The sequence below is a fragment of the Mus caroli genome, unplaced genomic scaffold (genome assembly GCF_978045245.1).
Source record: "Mus caroli unplaced genomic scaffold, Mus_caroli_1 scaffold_4, whole genome shotgun sequence".
Classification (NCBI taxonomy): Eukaryota; Metazoa; Chordata; class Mammalia; order Rodentia; family Muridae; genus Mus; species Mus caroli.
This window is the reverse complement of record NW_028227259.1, coordinates 67,600,740-67,619,241: the sequence shown is the minus strand read 5'-3', so window position 1 is coordinate 67,619,241 and position 18,502 is coordinate 67,600,740. Positions and strand designations below refer to the sequence as shown.

Sequence of the window (18,502 nt, the reverse complement as noted above, 5' to 3'; positions counted from 1 at the left end):
TATGCCATTCCTATGATAAAACCCTTCCTCTATCCGTCCTCGGTGCTTTTAAGATACAGTGCAAACTCCTTGGCATGCTGAAAGGCTCTTCACAATCTGGTTAAAGTCCTTCTCTAGCCTGATCGCCTAACATCGCCCTCTTTATTTTTGAGCTCAGTCGAGTGAGTGTTCTTTACATTCCATAGTGTATGCTTCCCAGCAGTGCACAATCTGGCCTCTTTCCTGGAACCCACCCCTCCTCCCCCAACCACCTCTGATGGCTAGTACAAGATGCAGATCACATGACACTTAAGGAGGGCCACTCTGGTTCTCGGCCATCGTTTGTTGTTGTTTTGTTCTTTGGGCTCCTGGTTGTTTTCACATCTTGCTCCCTCTCCTATCATGACCTCTGCTTAGCACGTTGTAACCTCACCTTGTTTGTATTGTTTCCCCTTAACCTATACTCTGCAGCTTTATACACAGTGTGTTGAAGGGACAGACGAGTCTGTGGAAAGGGCACAGAGCTGCAGTTGGGTCCAAGCCCTAGCTCTGGCTCTCAGGAGCTCCATGTTAGTCAGTAGTAAAGGCAGGCAGAGCCACACTTGAGGGAGGACAGGGAAGCAACACCTGGTGGCTCTGAACATCTGCTTGTACTTGTATTGGCCCGATTCTTCGCTTGTACCCCAGGTGTTGGCCAAAATGACCTCCTGCCTTTCAAGTTTAAGGACTCAGGGAAGTGTCCTATCCCCAAGTTCACAGGAACAGGAGTTTTAAAGTTGGTGGGAAGCTTGCCACATCACAAGTGCCCTTCAAACTACAGAACTGAAACCATGTTTCCGTGCTATGTGGTTATAATTCAGGCTCTTTCCAACATCTAATAAGATTTTTCATATTTGACTTTCTTTCATTTAGAAAAGAATAAGAGAGAATATCTACTAGGAAGCAAGGAAATTTAAGTGCCCTCTTTAAATCTGATTGCAAGAGAATTATTTTATTATGTTATTTCCCAGCTTGCCATCCATTCATGCAGTTCCATTGTAAATAGGGAGGCCTTGCCGTGAAGCCTTGGCAGTGACTTTTCTCTCTGCTAGATAGAGTGCAGACAGCAACGTTTTCTCGTGCTAGACAGAGATGATGCATTATCTGCAAAATTAATACAACAAGGCAACATTTGTGGTGCCTTAAATAATTGGAAAAAGAAAAAGAAAAGGAGGTCAGGCCTGAATCAGCAAGCGCTCTCATCTACTCTGCTTTCAAGGCCTCTTTCTCTATTCAGTGCCTGAGACAGGCAGAAGAAAAAAAAACCCGCCAGGAAAGTCTCTCATTCCAGTGAAAACTGTACAAAGGAGAAACTGTGCCTGCAAGTGAGGACGGACAACTCCGGATGCACTGTGAGGGGCGTCTCCACTCTGAAACCGTGGCCTTATATTTATAGCACATTCTGTTTCCCAGAGTGCATTTCTCTCATTATAATCCTGACAGTCTGAAAAGAGGTATCCCTGCTTGGTCAGAACCAACGTCATCTCTGCTTGTTAGCCAGGGAGACCAAGGAGTTCAAGTGTTAGAACAGTTAGCACAGAACCTAGTAGCTAGTGGGACCTTAACCTACACGTGACAAGGAGTTGATCTAAACTTTCCAGCTCTTAGGACCACGTTCTCTCTAATTAGTAGAATAGGTATATGGTAGAGTCCAAGGAAATTGCTAACTCAAAATCAAGATTGTTACTTAATCAATGCAATTTAGATAGCTTGACCCTCTGAACTACAAACAGAGGCAGCATTTGTTAGTTTAATATCTTCTAAACTATACATTCCACAGGAATACATGTGTAACTTCCTTTGACCGACTACTCAAAGGAACACGCCTGCAGACAGGTGCCTATTAATTACCTGTGGCGCAAGGAGAGGTAGCCTAATGTAAGCCAAAAGTTTACTGAGATCCTTCCGCCTCTGCTCCAGGTCGTGCCGGACCCAGGTGAGAAGCGCGTTCAGTATGGTCTCCTCGTTAGGGATGTTCATGTCATCGCTGGCCAAGAGCTTGGCGATCTCATTGGCTGGGAGTAACACAAACTCCTGGTTCCTGATTACTTCCATGAAATGTTCCTAGAGGGGACAAATGGCAAAAGAATGATGTTGTTCCTTTTCATCACCAATGTTTTATGAAAAAAGCTCAAATTTTTTATACTAAGTGTCTAGAATAATTTGTACTTTAGACACAATTTTATACTTTAGCCCTGTTAGGAAAGAAAGCCGGGAAAACATCTAACCTGTATCACTTTTTAAACATGTGTGAGTGGAAACAGTGTCAGATGACGACACTGTGAGCAGGAACAGTGTCAAATGACGACACTGTGAAGTGGGAACATGGTCAGATGATGACACTGTGAGTGGGAACAGTGTCAGATGATGACACTGTGAAGTGGACCTGTGACATTTACTTAGGGCTTTGTTCAAGTTCAGGAGTTGTTTTGACAAGGCTTCTGAAGGAAGATTGAAAAAAAATGAAGAAAACATCAAGGAAGAGAACTAGCATCAGGCTTATGCATGTTCGGGAATCTGTCAGCAGTGAAGGTGCCTCTGATGCAGGAATGGCCTCCAGGCTGGCCAACTAAGACACCTCTGATCAAAGTCCTATAGCCCGCATGGTAAAGCACGAGTCCTTAATGTTACTTTAATAACCAAAGTGGCTATTAACGTTTTATTCGGGCTTGTTTGTTTAAAGACACACAGGCTAGCCTTGAACCCGAGGTTCTTCACCCCTGGAATCATTCATGTGTACCACCACCACAGGTAGCTCAAACATTCCTATGCTTTTTAGAAGACCAGCCGGGATTTCAGATCTATTGAGAAGACTTGAATCCTTCTAATCTGATATATGCCAAGTTAGCTTGCTTTTAGCAAAAAGAGACAGAGCAAAACTGTTAACCTAATATGTTAGCACATATTAGGAGGAGGACCTTAGACTGCCCGGGACAGAGTCCCCACTGTGCATTGAAATGGGACACTATAAATGTCCCAGGTGTGGAATAACTTGGTTATCATTATTATGTTAACTAATCTGGAGAGAAAGAAATCTTTTCTTAAAATCTTTTATTTTTATTTTAAAGTGTGTGCATGCGTGTGTGTCTGTGTGTGGGTGCAGATACCTGCAGAGGCCAGACACTAGCGTTAAGGGTCATTGTGAGCCATCTACCATCTCATGGCTACTGAGAAATAAACATGGGTCTTTTGCAAGAGCAGCACAACTGCTGAGCCATCTCTCCACCCTGAAAGAGAGAAATCTTTTTCTGCTTTGAAGTCTTAATGCATGAAGAGCTTAGACTGCGGATAGAAATGCAAATTCTACAATGCAATCTTGTAATGTTTCTCTCCTTCCTCCTAATGGACTATTGTACATTATCAGCATACAAGGTTTCAGTAAAATAACTAACACTGTTTAAATCAGAGCTAGAGATAAGGCAGGCCTATGAATAACTGTCTTCCATACTGAACTGAGAATCATATTTTCCAGTTAGCCTGTGGTAAGCCAAGCAAGACACTGATCTGAGATCTATCTTGGGCTGACATTCCTTTCAGCAGAGTCTTAGGAGGAAAACCATTCATGAATAATTAACTAAATTCAATTGCTCCAATTCATCATGATTTGTTAAAAGATACCAAAATGAATCTACTTTGGATGATTGATTATCATTTTCAGGAACATATTTTAATAAAATCTCAGCGCTGGAACGGCTTCAAGCAAACTGCTCTACTCAATTGCAGACTGACATTATCAGATGATTCGGGAACACACAGCAAGAGACAAAAATGATCAAAACTGGGCTGAGGCTGCAGCTCAGTAGTGAAGTGTCTGCCTGGCGTGAGCGAGATCCGGCATTCGACACTAGCACTGCAAACCTCTTAGACATTTAGGGTGCTTGTCATTCTAACCCTTAATAAATACTTTGCATGATGGAGAACAAAGCCAAACACCTGTCAATATTTATCATCCTTTTCACACAGTAAAGCTGCCTAAACTCTAACCATGGGAAGTTATAACTCAGTGATTATTAAGTAGGCAATATGAATATGGAAGAAGATCTTATAGTTGCATGCAAAGGTATTTAATATATAGTGTTAGGTGGAGAGTAGAAAGATGGGTTTCTGGTCATTTAACACTATGGTATAGCCAGGCATGATGGCACACACCTGTGATCTCAGCCCTAAGGCACATGGTACTGTGAATTTGAGGCCAGCCTGGGTCCAAGTATGGCACCCTGGATAATACTAGTGTGACTCTGTACCATTTTCCAATGGTAGTGACTGCATTTCATCAGTAAGAGGAGGCGACTTGGCCAACTGTTAGTGTTATCTATTTCAGAGAAATGCCCTTTCACTCTATATAGTTTATATCACATGAAAACTGAATTTTTCAATAGATTATATAACATGTTTGGAGCAAGTTTACACACAAAGTTCTTTTCAGAAACATGATTTTGCTTTAAAGTAGTTGTTTTAGAAAAATTCAATGATTTTATTAGTTTTCAAGGCTCAGAAATAAAATTTAGAATTTTAAAACAAAATGTTCACATTTGCTTCATAAACCTATAATGGCATTAAATAGTCTTAATGATAAAATAATCCAGAATGTTCTTTCCAGAGGTTAAGTGACGTGTTCATGTTCAGGTCATGCTCAGTGGCAATGAGAACGGGGACAGAAGCTTCCAGACTGCAGCACCCGAGGAGCGGTTACCCGTCCCTGCCCATGTGTGGGAGGACATCTGAGCGTGCCCTGGGCACTATCGAACACTAACAGAACTCACCATCCTAGCGCTACATTTGTCTCATGCTTTCTATCTGTTTTATGAAACGAGCAGGCATCAGCACAGCAGACGCTTGCTAGAGCTGCCCCTTTCCCCTTCAGAATTGCTTTTAAGCAAATGAAATTACTGAGGGATTTATTTAAACTGAAGATTGAATTTTGCTTTACATACTTATTCAGTTCCCATAGCAACATTCAAATCAGACAATCTGCCTCTAAATTACTTATTGTTATTAGAGTTCCATCGCATATCTCTATTGAAGCTAAGTACTGTCAAGTAATGACCTTGACATAAAAAAAAATCTACTGCAACTAATTGGCTATGAAAATAGCTTTAAAAACATTCAGCTAATTTCAATTGGATTTGCATCTGAGCTTTAAAGCAGCAATCATGCCTATACTGTAAACAGCAGGAGTGACCTAAATGCATACAAATGTTTGCACATGTATTAAATGTCTAAGGAAGAGATATTGGGCCCAGAGAAAAAGGATAAAGGCACTTGCCACCAGGCCTGACCACCTGAGTTTGACTCCTCGGACCCACGCAGTAGAAGAGACCTGACTCCTGCAAGCTGTCTTCTGATTGCACTGTGCACTTGCTCAGACATATATGGAATGCTGAAACTGAAAGTAGGTCCTAAGAAGACTCCATCAGTACGCCTTATTCCCTTGCTATCCTAGGTCAATCCACATTCCACTATCTCTCGGACAGCTGACTCAGAACTTCCTCTGATTTATTTGAACACACAATTCATTGTAGTTAGTAGGGGCATTGTCTTCCCATGGTGACAAGCACTTGTGTGTAATCAGAGGCATCTGAAATAGAAGGTCTCCCATTTGACCTTTTACCCTTATCTTACTGCTTACACCACGGCCACCGCCACCAGTTTCCACTGGTGACTATGAGACGGATCAGTTCATCCGAGTGCTGCAGCGGAATGTTTAGGGAAGTGTGCTTTTAAAAGCAGCGCACCTGCCACCTGCCGCTAGGATTCTCCATCAGGAGTCAGTCACCTTGCTGGTTTTCCTTCCCAACTTAGTGCTGTGTCATAAACTTGAACCTCAAAACTTGTGGCAAAGCCACATGAAAAGAGCAACATGTAGCTAAGCTCTCAGAGGCAAGAAGTGGGCCAGGGACGGCAGGACGGTCTGATTCTCACGAGAATACATACCATCGTGTAATTGTGAGCCACTTTATGCAGATCTGTGCAGCCTTGGGCATCCGCGAAGGACCGAATCCCCAGGCAGTTGGACGGGTGGAGCTGCTTCATCAGGAACTTGCAGCAGGCTTCCACCACCTGGGAGAGCTGGAGCAGGCAGGCTGTGGACAGCAAGCACTCGATGTTGTCTTCCTTCAGCTCAAGTCGGCCTTAAGGGAAAGAGGTTCATTAACGAGGCAGCTTCAGAAATCTTGTTTTTAAACAATAACTGGTGTTGGCATGATTTCTAGATAAGAGCTCATTATACAATTACAGATCTTGAAGGCTTAAGATTCCAAAATGAAAAATGAAGTATTAAATATGAATCATTTTTATCCCTTTGTGACCTCTGCTTAAAAAAATGAATGGCTTGTTTTCAGAATTTTTAAATGTTGCACTAATTAGTAACTAATATCTATGACGTAGAATTCTTAAATTTTAAATGTAAAATTTGGCTATATTACATGTCTGAGTGTGTGTGTTTGCACACACGTGCACATGTGTGGAGGCCAGAGGAAAGTACCAGCTGTCTTATTCCACCACTGCTTTGCTTGATTTCATTGAAACTGGCGCTCACAGTTTTTTACTTTGGCTGTCCAGCCAGCAGCATCCTGTCTTTACCTTCCAGTGCTGGGGCTACAGGTACATATATCCACACCCCATGTTTAAAGTGGGTGCAGGAGATCTAAACTCAGGTCCTGTTTGCAAAGCATCCAATCTTACCCATCAAGTCAATTCCCCAAACCCAAGTCATGTTATTTTTATGTAAATATTTAAGGTACCATTCAAAGGACTGGGGGGAGATGGCTCATTGGTTAGGACTAGTGTGCTGCTCTTCTCAGCACCTGTCAGGTGGCTCAACGGCCTGGGGCTCCAGCTCCAGGGGGTCCTAGGCCCTCTGGTCCCCAGTCACCTGCTACACTAGTGTGTCTCTCTCTCTCTCTCTGTGTGTGTGTGTGTGTGTGTGTGTGTAAGTTCTATAGGGAAAAAGTAGGCCACAGACAAACAGACATACATGATTATAAAAAAATCTTTACAAATGTATTATTCAAAAGCTGCATTATGATAATCATTTTAAAGGTTTTAACATAGAGATTTTAACCACTAAAGAATAATATTCTGGTCATCAAAGGTAGTGATGAGCATAGCAGAATTAACTGAACTTTATTATTCAAAGCAGAAATCTGAAATCTAAAAGTAGGGGGCCAGGAGAAGTTCAAGAGCATCCTTGGCTACATAGTGAGTTCAATGTCAGCTTGAATATATGAGACTCTGTTAAAAAAACACAAACAGAAGAGGAAGGGAAAGAATTCAAATCTGCCATCAAATTGCATGACACAAACCTAAAGGATGTCAGCTTACATTTCCGACCTGTTACCTGTGTATGCGTACTGAATTAAGGACCACAAGGAATTCGGCTCCACACCTTCCATTTTTATTTCCTCTTGCCTCGCCTCCCTGACATCATTAGTAAACATAGCAGCGAAATAATCTGAGACGGAAGACAGCACCAGTCTGAGGAGACATTAGAGAAGCGATCAATGAGCACATTAGAGTGGGATGTTCATTAATAAATGCAGTCTCTTCGTTTTGTATTTGGCGTGCACAGGAGCACACGGTGCTGGGAAATGCACCCTGCATTTGACAAATCCTTTCACCTCCCCTTCCTTCCTTTGCATAACCAATTACCATTACTGGAAACAGTCTGCTGGTCTGCCAAGGCGAATGATTTCGCTATGCACACACCACTTTACGACAGCTTTTTAAAAAGCTGGAAGCACTTACTACTAAGTTGGCTATATATGAAAAGAAAAATGTAAAGGTTAGTTTTTCTTTGTCAATTTTGAAAATAACCTAAATGATTTGGGACAGAAGTGAATATGTAGGACATAATTGAAAATGGTGTTAGCAACTTTTATAACTATTAATATGTCTATATTTTTTTGTTATAGTCTGGCGTAGTTAATAACAAGATGACAAGTTCTATAGGGCGAAAGTAGGTCATAGGTAAATGGTGTCACTCCGGCAAAGATCTGTTGCTTTAATTTATTATTATTGAGGGAAGTGGAGACGTTAGCTCTGGAGGTGCCTGGGACGGGACAGTGCTCAGTCCAAGGGCAGAGGAGCACACCCACCATGCCAGGAACCCATGAGGGCTCTCTGAGGACTCTGTGAGGCTCCTGTGGAGTGAGCAGGGAGGGTGAGTTCTGAGACAGTTCCAGAGTGGCGATGGCAAGCTGGGTCGAACAGGTCACCAAAGGTACTCTGGTCACTCAGCTCAGTGACGGGGGAGTCACTGCAAGCTTTCCGGAGCTGCAGCCTCTTTGCTACAAACAGTGTAGGGCAGGAGACAGCAGAGAGCCTGAGGGGTCACCTGTGTCAAGCACTGGTGTCAGCACATGCTGGTGGCTGAGCTGATGAGCTCTGTTTCAGAGCCACGGTGAGATGCCTCTGGGAAATTAACGCTGAAATCTCCTCTCTAAGAAACCATGTTTGCAACACACACTTTTTATGACAGGGTTTTGTCAATAAATGTATGCTAACTCACAGCTATAAACTCAAGTTCCTGCTTTCTGATGGATTCATTTCCACTTGGAAGGGTTTTATGAAAAATTTTGGACAATGTCAATTAATGTTGGAAGAATAATCTTTGTAATCAATGTGGCGATTAACAATGAATAACTGAACACATCAACTCGTCAGAAGAAATGAATTATTCTTTTCTAAAATGTTCTTTTTACCTTTAGAAATATGTTGTTTGTGTTAAAGGGTCACCACCGCCACCGTCGTGGGGATCGGAAAACAAATCAGGGAATACGTGGGGGTTTTACAACTTGCTGAGGGGCAGGGAACTTAGGTGGTCAGAGTGCACGGCTGGCACGCAGGCCTGGTTCACCCACAGCATTAAAAAGAGAAAAGAAAAACTGTTAAGATTTTGCAAACTCTATTTTTTGTGTGTTTTCCCTTCTGGCTATCCACAAACTCTAATTTCCATCAAGCTTATTTAAAGCACTTAATGAGTATTTAACATGCATGAAAACTGTTTGATATGCATGACATCTACAGCAAACAGTGCTGACTGACCTGAGGCCGAAAACACAGACATTTGTACTTAGCAATCGCACATACAGCAAACAGTGCTGACTGACCTGAGGCCGAAAACACAGACATTTGTACTTAGCAATCGCACATGCGGTTTTCTTCACAGACATTCTGTGAGGCAGATCACCACCCTGAGGCCTGAGGGTTACCTGGTGTACCTCACCTCACCACACAGGTAACAGGTGACATTACCTAGGGAACACTTCATGTATGAGAACAGTGGAAAAGTAGAAAACAGTCACCTGTGAGCTGGAATCCTGCGGTCGCCAGCGACTAAAATGACGTCACACAGTTGCTTGTGCCTCAAGTAGTTTTCCATTTTTTTAAATGTTTGCTCCGCATGGTTAAGGGCTTGAAAGAATTCATCTGACGAGCATGGCTCCATAGCCTGGCAGGAAGACAATGTCTGACTACTATTGGAAGTCCTGAAAAGAGAAGACACACATTTTAAAAAATCAGCCTGTAATTAAAGCCTTTCCCCACTAAGTTCCTATAAACCCTTCATGCGCAATATAAGAAGCAGAGTCATCAATCAGTATCAGGTAATCACTGTCTTTTTTTTTTTTTTTCTTTTTCCTGTGCAGGGTCTCACCGCACAGCCGGGGCTCGCCTCAAACCCCAGCCATCTTTGCCACAGTGTACCAAGTCTGGGGTTACAGGCATGCCTGCTTACTACTTTTGTGTTTTAAAACCAATGATGCTTTGGGTACTTGTGTCTGGTAAGCACATGAGTGAAGGTGCCACCAACAGCTGTAGCTACGCATATTCTTTGATTGCCATTTTTTAGTTACCTTTGGTAAATGCTGTTATTCAGATGAAAAAGAGCCAAGCTATAGTCATGCTGATGGATGTATCTCCTAATATATTTAATGGCATCATTATTATTGTGTTTGAGGTAAAAGTTATCCTTTACTTAAAAATGGGTTATTTTTCATAGATGTTATCTATAAAATACACTGCCACAAAAACAGCATTGTAAATGATTCTCTCAAAAACTCAGACAAGCAACAATGCATATTTTAAAAGCTAAGTTAGTTTAAAGTACTGACTGGAGTCCTAGGCATGTGTGCTGGAGTGAAAGGACGTGAAGTCAGTAAGTTCCTTGCCAAGCGTTACAGAGTCTGGTCATGAATGTAGAGACTGCTGTCTGATGAGTGCCTTTTCCTCCTGGGAAAGCTAGACTGCATTTATCTCACTCATAGATGACTCTGTGGGAGGGGCATGCACATATTAATATCTTAAGAGTAGGAGAAAAGGCACAGTATCCTATTTTTTGTAAGCCACAAATTCTCTCTAAAACAACGTAAATGAAGTACTTCTTTCTTGGGGATCTGATGTGTGCACCCCACTCCCCATGCATCACCGGAGTGAACAGGAATGACTAGCCAGTGAGTGAGCTGAAAGGTTTGGGTCATCATCTAATTGTAAACACTAATCAATATTCAATTTGAAAAGAACAGTCATTATTTAATAGTTGCCACTAAGTTATGGTCTTACTTGATATCAAGAGAAGCCCAGTTCATTAGTAGACCATTTTATTTCTCACCAGGAACTTTCAGGGAATTTTGAGTTGGAACCCTAGATAAATCTGGGTATCATGGGGATCACTCACACTTGGGGCATCTCATTTGGTCTGAGGTGAAACTCAGTACTGTATTTTTTCAGAAGTCATGAGTTGCTCCTAATATTTCCCCGGGCTGAGGACCACTGATGTACACTTTGGTTAGGAGGTAGATGGTTAGAAGGCTGAGTATACAGTGAACGATCAGTGTTTTAAACTGTAGACATCTGTGAGCCACCATATGGGTGCTGTGAACCAACTCAAGTTCTTTAGAAGAACCAGCACTCCTAACTGCTGAGTCATCCCAACACTGTACACATAAACATTAACAAAAACCTCCCGTGTTCCTAGGACAACACTTCAAACTTCTTTCTTATTTGCTATCAAGTCTTCAGCTGCTGCCGATTATTTCAATGTGACAATTAATCACAGGTTTCTAGAGATAGAAACCACATCCACTACTTCAAATGAAGCATCAAAAAAAGTGCAGGCTTCTGGTTTGTAGTCTATGGAAAAGCACATCTATGTCCATACAGTATGTACAAACAGAAAGAAGCAGAGCTTGTCAACAGGCTTCGATGGCTGCACACCTCCCCAGTAAGATTTGCTTTTATTTTTTAAAGGCAGTTCGGATAATACAATTCTAATAAGCACTTTCTTAAAAAACAATTTACGTACATCCATTCAACTATAAGGAATTAAACTATATGTATTCAAATTACTATAGGATTTTCATAACTAAAAGAAACCTATTCTATTTAGAATTTTCATAACTAAATGAAACCTATTCTGTCATTTAAGACTTACGTTGCATATGAAAACATTTGAGATCCTAAATGGCTAACATGACCAGCCAAGGAAACATAGAGAGGCCAATTACTGTACTGGATCAGAAGGTGTTCAAACAGGTCGAACTGTCCACAAAAGAATGAGAAATCCTCCCCGCCTTTACACTAAGTCCAAGGACTACAGTATTAGTTCAAGGACTATGGGAGGATGGGAGGATAAAGCTCCATTGAGGGCAGGAGTTAGAATGAAGGATTTCAAACCAAAGACCACTCCTATACGGCAGTTCCTCAGCTAGGGATGAAAAAGGTTTCCACGGGACGAAGAGCACAGGGCAGCCGTGCCTTTACATAACTGACAAGAGAACGTTTCCAGCTCTGTCTTCTCCAATGTGCTTTAGTTTTGAGAGTTAAGTTGGAGAGTACTGGAGAGTGACTGAGAGCATTTTAGGAAGGTTCTAGAGTTGTTACCCAATACAATAGCAATTGGCTATTTTAAAGCTATTTCAAAATTTAAAACCCCACAGTTTTATTTTTATAAAATAAAAAAAAATTTGCTGGGCAGTGGTGGCACACACCTTTAATCCCAGCACTTGGGAGGCAGGGGCAGGCAGATTTCTGAGTTCAAGGCCAGCCTGGTCTACAGAGTGAGTTCCAGGACAGCCAGGGCTACACAGAGAAACCCTGTCTCGAAAAAAACCAAAAAAATAAAAAATAAAAATAAAAAATTCAATTCTTTAGTAGATGGACTAGTCACACTTCAAATGCCTAATATGGTGGGGCAGTGGGGACCCGTGCAAGCTCATCAATGCATGAAGTCTGACTGCACAGTGCTGGTCCAGAATCCCAACCACCTGGGTTCAGCTCCAGTTCAGTCACTCACTGTGTGTCACTCACTATGTCACTCACTGTGTGTCACTGGGCACGTTATCATTCTCTACCCTTTACCCTCTTCACCACCAAAATAGGAGCAATGCACAGGATTTTATTTTAAAACAGTTCTTGTAGGAAGATTATGAAATAAAACAATTCATGCATAGTCCGCACAGGTTAGGTACATAATCAGGAAAAGTCAGTGGAAGGAAAGGATGCTTTGCAGTGGCCAATGAAAGGCCTTGTATTGATGGAACACTCTCTGGTTTGTCGGTTAAAAGATGATCCCCATTATTACCAATTTTTATCACTCAGTTCATACTTCCTCTTTAAAATGGCCTTTAGTAACCCAAGCAGGCATCCTAACTTACAACAGAAACATCTGGGAATAGCTGTGTATCTAAGTATATCTCTCTGTCCTGCTCGAGCCTTGCATGATAACAGAAGAACTTCATCTAGCATCTCTGCTTAGTTTTCTTTATAGGACATTACTAATATGGTAAATTGCATTTCAAAGAACTGCAAGAAGTTATTCAAATCATTTGTGGCAAACCTTCGCTGTAATGAATTATACACTGAGGGATATTTCCAGGCAGTATAGAACTGTTTAATTTTTAGTCTATGTCACTGAACTAGGGAATGAATTTGTCAGAAAATGGCTGAACACACACACACAAAATAGGCGAGAACAAAAAAGGTTCAGATCACTAACTGTTTACACAGTGACTCCCAAGGTGTGGCACTGTGACATCGGGATTCCGGGGGATGAGTAGGAAGGAGCTTTAGTGAAAGGTCTGGAAACGGAACTCAAGTTTTATATGATGGAAAACATTTACCTGGGAACCTGGCCCAGCATGTGTGATTCTCCAGATTTCACACGTATGTGTACGCGTGTATACACCATATGTGCCATGACACTGCTCCTCACCACATCCCCCACCCCCCTCTCTGGGACAGGATCTCCATATGTAGCTGTGGCTGGCCTGGAACTCACAAGTAGATCATACTGGCCACAAACATGGAGACTGCAGACCTCTGCACACACACACACACACACACACACACACACACACACACACAGTAATAGGATTAAAGGTCTGTTCCACCATTTCTGGCACAGTAGAATTTTTTTTTAACGAAGTCACTATTTTTAGTAAAGTTTTAAAAAGTAGCTCATAGAAATTATACTGCATATGCCTTTGAGTAGGTAGAGAGCTGCTTTGGAGCTGTGATGAGCCTGCCTGGCTCACTCCCAGTGTAAGTGATTGATGCTTGGCACCGGCATCATAACAGGTGACGGCTACGATCTATGCCTCTGCAAAGGTGCAATTACTGCACCATGAATCTTTTAGCATCTTTCACAAATACTCATAATCAAAAGTATAAAATAAAATCCAAATTTATTAGTGTAGGTTATCTGTCTTTGAGTTTTTTACGTATACTGTCCAGCATACTTAAAGAATGCCCTAAATTTATTTAATAAATTATAAGGGATTTACAGAGAGCATTGTGCAATTACAATTTACAAGCTACAGACAAAAGCCAGGACTGGTGGTGCATGCTTGTAATTCCAACACGAAAGGGGTGGAGGCAGGAGGATTGGGAGTTCAATGCTAGTTTGGGCTACATGAAACTCTACCCCAAAACCTAAAACAGAGTAAACCAGACCCATCAGAGATATCAACTATAAGTAGAAGAGGAGTTTGAAAACCGTGGCTTTAACCGAGCATCGCATGCACCTGGGCAGAGCAGAGTGCTGGAACTCGGAGGGAGGAAAGGCCCACGGGGTATGTGGGAAGGCAGGTGGCAGATAGGACAAATCTATAGGGAAGTGACGAAGAAGAGGAAGCAGGGCGGGCTCCTTTAGGGAGTGCCCCTTCCTCCCATCCAAGGGCTAGCCAGGCCTGACCCTGCTTAGCTTCTGAACAAGCATTCAGGGTGGTATAGCCATGTACAGGTTCTCCCTTCTACAGACAAGGCAGTTGTGTAGAGAGAGATATATCAACAGCTCAAGACTTATCTTTAAGGACTGGAACTGTAGTTCAGTGGCAGAACACTGCTGAGCAGGGGTGGGGGCCTTGGCTCAATCCCTGGCATCCCTCAAAACAGAAAAGCATTGTTGTCCTTTACCTTCTCAAGAAAAACACACTTTTATTTGGGAATTCCCTCCTTTCCCCACCCATGGAACCATGACGTGCTAGCCATTCAAGCATGAAGACCTCCAGCACCCACATTAAAGACTGTCTCTTTAACCCCAGTTTTTACTCACTGCACTTTTTATTATAACCCCACGTCTATTCCTTATTTCTATAATACTGACTTTCAGCTGGACACACAGCCACACTCAGGTAGAAAGTACATTTAAAGCCTCTCTTCTAACTAGCTGCAGCCACACAGCTGAGTTCTCCTCACCGATGGAATAAGAGATACACGACTTGTGTCATTTCTCTCACACCCAGCCTTTTCTTTGGTCTTCCCTCAGATGAGAATGGAGGGGGAAGCTGAGTAAGCTTTGAGCACACAGAGAGGATATTTCTCTACATTGTGGAGAAAGATATGCAAAGGGGTATGGGCCTCTGAATGAACCGTGAGGCAGAGATCTATCTGCCCTCGGCCACTGGTCCACCTGTCACCTGTGCTCCTGACAGTCTATGACAATCGATGATAGACAAATCATTTTAGTCTACGATCTATCAACACACTCATTCCTAAAGTTAAGTGACCAAATTATTTGGTAACAAGTCAATGTGGAGTGTGTGTGTGTGTGTGCATGTATATATATTATATAATAAATTTGAGAGAGAACAAGGAGTAGTATATAGGAAAGTTAGGAAAGAGAAAAGGGAAGGGACAATGTAATTATATTCTAATAGCAAGATAAATAAATAAACATACATTAAAAAGATAATATCTTTAGAAAGAAGATGGATAGGGAGGCAGAAGGAGTCTAGGATATCCAGAGGTGAAACACAGAATTTGAAAGCAATTCAGTTATAGGGATTCTAGCACCCTCTTCTGTCCTTTAAGGATACCAGTAACACACATGATACACATACAGAGGTGCAGGCAAACACTCATCACAGAAAATAAAATTAAATACTGTGTAAACTGTGACTTTAGAAATAGTACTGTGGGTACTAAACAAGTTACCATACTGAAGGCTTAGCACTGTGTCTCAGAGTAAAGTTCCTCTGGAACTTTAGCTATATATTTTTTTCTTTTTTGGAAGAGCTTAAATTGCAATGATATTTTGTGTAAAACTGACTTTAAAAGTTCAAATATCCACCAGGTGTTGGCACACACCTTTAATCCCAGTACTCAAGGCAGAAGCAAGTAGATTTCTAGTCTAGGACAGCCAGGGCTACACAGAGGAACTCTGTCTCAAAAAACCACCACCAACAACAATAATAGTAATAATAATAATAATGATTTCTTTACTTAATAGGTGTCAAAAATTACCTAATTCTACAGTCAGTTGAATAATATGTAAACCATTTATACCTTGATTACATGGTAGTAGCTATGGACACCTACCTTGATGGTCCTGGTAAGAACTAGCCTAATTAGATAGATGTTAGAAATCTATCTCACAGAAGACATGAAAATTCTGTCACTTAAAGTCTGAAATTGCTCACGTTATATCAAAACAAAACAAAGTTTATATTTTAGTACCAAAGTTGATCCCCACAGAGGAAGTACAGCTAGGCTATAGAGTCAAGTTAAAAGCTGAGAGATGTTTAAATGGTTCAGCGAAGTGGCAGTGAACGTGGTCAGAGGCCAATGCTTGGGCAGACCTTTCAGCTAGATAACAGCTGACAATACAGTCCTTCAGCTGCCCACATTCATGATGGCTGTTAGCATTCTGATGATGCAAAACCACTCAGCTGTCCTTCTCCTAACCTAAAAAACCAAAAGTTCTGTTTAAGTTCTGATATCTGTTTTGATGACTGCTCCTAAGAAGAAATCAGTATGTTATATGTGCATCTTCACTGTATCTTTAATATATTCAGATATTAATGTATAACATGCTCAGGTTTCTAGCTCATCGTTTGCAAATATATACAAAAAGAATTGTTCCAAGTTATGTATACAAATCTGATAAATGTCACTGTAACTTCTTTGACAACAGTATTTGTTTGTTTGGTTGGTTGGGGTTTTTTGTTTTTGTTTCTCTGTATAGCCCTGGCTGTCTTGGAACTCACTCTGTAGACCAGGCTGGCCTCGAACTCAGAAATCCGCCTGCTTCTGCCTCCTGAGTGCTGGGATTTGACAACAGTATTAATGGGCTTCGGTTTGCTTATAGTAAAAGGACACGCATTTAGGAACTTTGGCTATTTAAAATGCTGAGGGTGACAAATTTCTCCCTGTGACAAAGGTTAAAGTGTCAGCCAGAGGATTGACAGAGGCATAGAGACTGGATACATCTAACATAGGAGGGCATGGAGATGTAAGGGACAAGCACACACTAAACTCTAGGCAATAATATTGAAATGTTAAACCATCAAGAATAAGCTCTTGCATGGCCCCTCCTATCTACAAATCAGAGATTTACTTATATTATGTTTTACTGTACACATAGGTTTTTTTTTTTTTTTAATTAGGTCTCTGAGGATGTGACATGTCTACTCCCATCGTTCACCATGTCCTTGATGAGCATTTTAATTTTATATTCCTATAAGTAAAAATATCAATGAAAGATTCTTGAGGACTATACAATAACTATGTCTGAGTCAGAACAAAAATATTTTCTCTCATTACTAACACCTCACCAAAATATTTCAGTGTACACACAAAAGAGGGTTAAATTTTAATATTCATTGGTTATGTTAACTACCTCTGATATAAGGAAGTATGTGTAAATTTTTTCAATATTAGACATGTGCATAAATGTTATTATCACATAATTGGGTAGTAGATAGATGTTAATAGTTTTATGACCTAAGCTGGTAAAGAAGTGAATGTTTTGTTTTTTAACACTATTTAAATATTCTTAATATATTGATTTTTCAAATGGAAAAATTTATTTTCACACAGAAATTGGTAAAAAAATTCAAAATTAAAAATTAGTTTTCTTTATGGCAAAAATTTCCCCCAATATATAATAGGATCATGTTTGTTGAGTTAATCTCAATATTAAAATTATTCATGGCTCCTTTTCCCTTACAATAAAGGCAAGTCATGAAGTAATAACATTTTTAAATTAAATATGCTATTTACCTAAGTAAAGATTCTCCCCTCTCTCCGTTATACAGGCTACAGATGACAGTCTATGTTTCTATCCTCCCACAGGTCAGAATTCCATGTTCTGAAGGTTAGAGGAAGAGAAGGGGCAAGGATCTCTAAGCATGAGATACTTGAATCTATGAGTCCATTTGACCCAAATTCTTCAGGATGCCTACACTTACAATAGCCAACCTAGAGATTATAATAATCAAAACCTGCAAACTAATTTCAAAGAGCAAAAAGTAATTGAATGTCAAATGAGTAGGTGTTTGTGACTTTAAGTATTTAGAAATATTCTACAGTGAAGATGTATCAGAAAGTCGACTTTAACTTGTCACACAGCATGGAAAGCGGACCAAGAAAATCCATCCTAAAGATAAGAAGGTGCCAGGGAGGAGGAACAAAGTCATCATGAAATTATCAATTCTTTGCTTTATTGCATTCCTTCCAACTCATTTTCCTTATCATCTTTTTGACTGGCTGACCACATCTAGCACTCGGGACACCATGTTCTCTTAAACTTTACTAAAAGATTATCTTTCTTTTCCTTAAACAGCGTGAATTTCAGTGGGAAGTGGGTGGTGCTATCCTTGAGAGAGAGACACACATTACTCAGTATTCTCTGTCTTAGTCTGCAGACTGCAACATCCACAGGACAAAGACATAGCCACAGAAAAACAGTATTGACAACTAAAATGGTGTCAAAAATTGGGAACTACAGTGTATCTCTTATTATAGCACCTTTCATTTTTATCAAATTAAAACGACTCCACAATCTATTATAACCCCAAATATCACAAGGATTTATCCTGTAGAAATGTCTCATAGTTTTACTGTAAATACAGAAGCCGGATGAATAAAGCCAGGCAACACCGTATAAAACTGCTGCTACATATTATTTTCAAGGCAGTGTCAGATCTATACATGAAACGCAAGGTATTTCAAAATGAAAGCTATTTGGTGCCTTTAAATTTCACAG

The 18,502-nt window shown here is 40.8% G+C and overlaps 1 protein-coding gene across 3 annotated transcripts in view; it reads right to left on the bottom strand.

Annotated features, from left to right (window-relative positions):
* Positions 1-18,502, bottom strand: part of Klhl5 (kelch like family member 5) — a 59,911-nt gene that overhangs the window by 17,654 nt on the left and 23,755 nt on the right. For all 3 annotated transcript variants that reach the window (XM_021163073.3, XM_029477760.2, XM_021163071.2), the window contains exons 2-5: positions 9,324-9,506; positions 7,358-7,494; positions 5,953-6,149; positions 1,870-2,082 (exon numbers count right to left, since the gene is read on the bottom strand). In XM_021163073.3, the coding sequence (XP_021018732.1) occupies positions 1,870-2,082; positions 5,953-6,149; positions 7,358-7,494; positions 9,324-9,466 (690 nt within the window). In that variant the 5' untranslated portion in view covers positions 9,467-9,506. The remainder of the gene's footprint in view (positions 1-1,869; positions 2,083-5,952; positions 6,150-7,357; positions 7,495-9,323; positions 9,507-18,502) is intronic.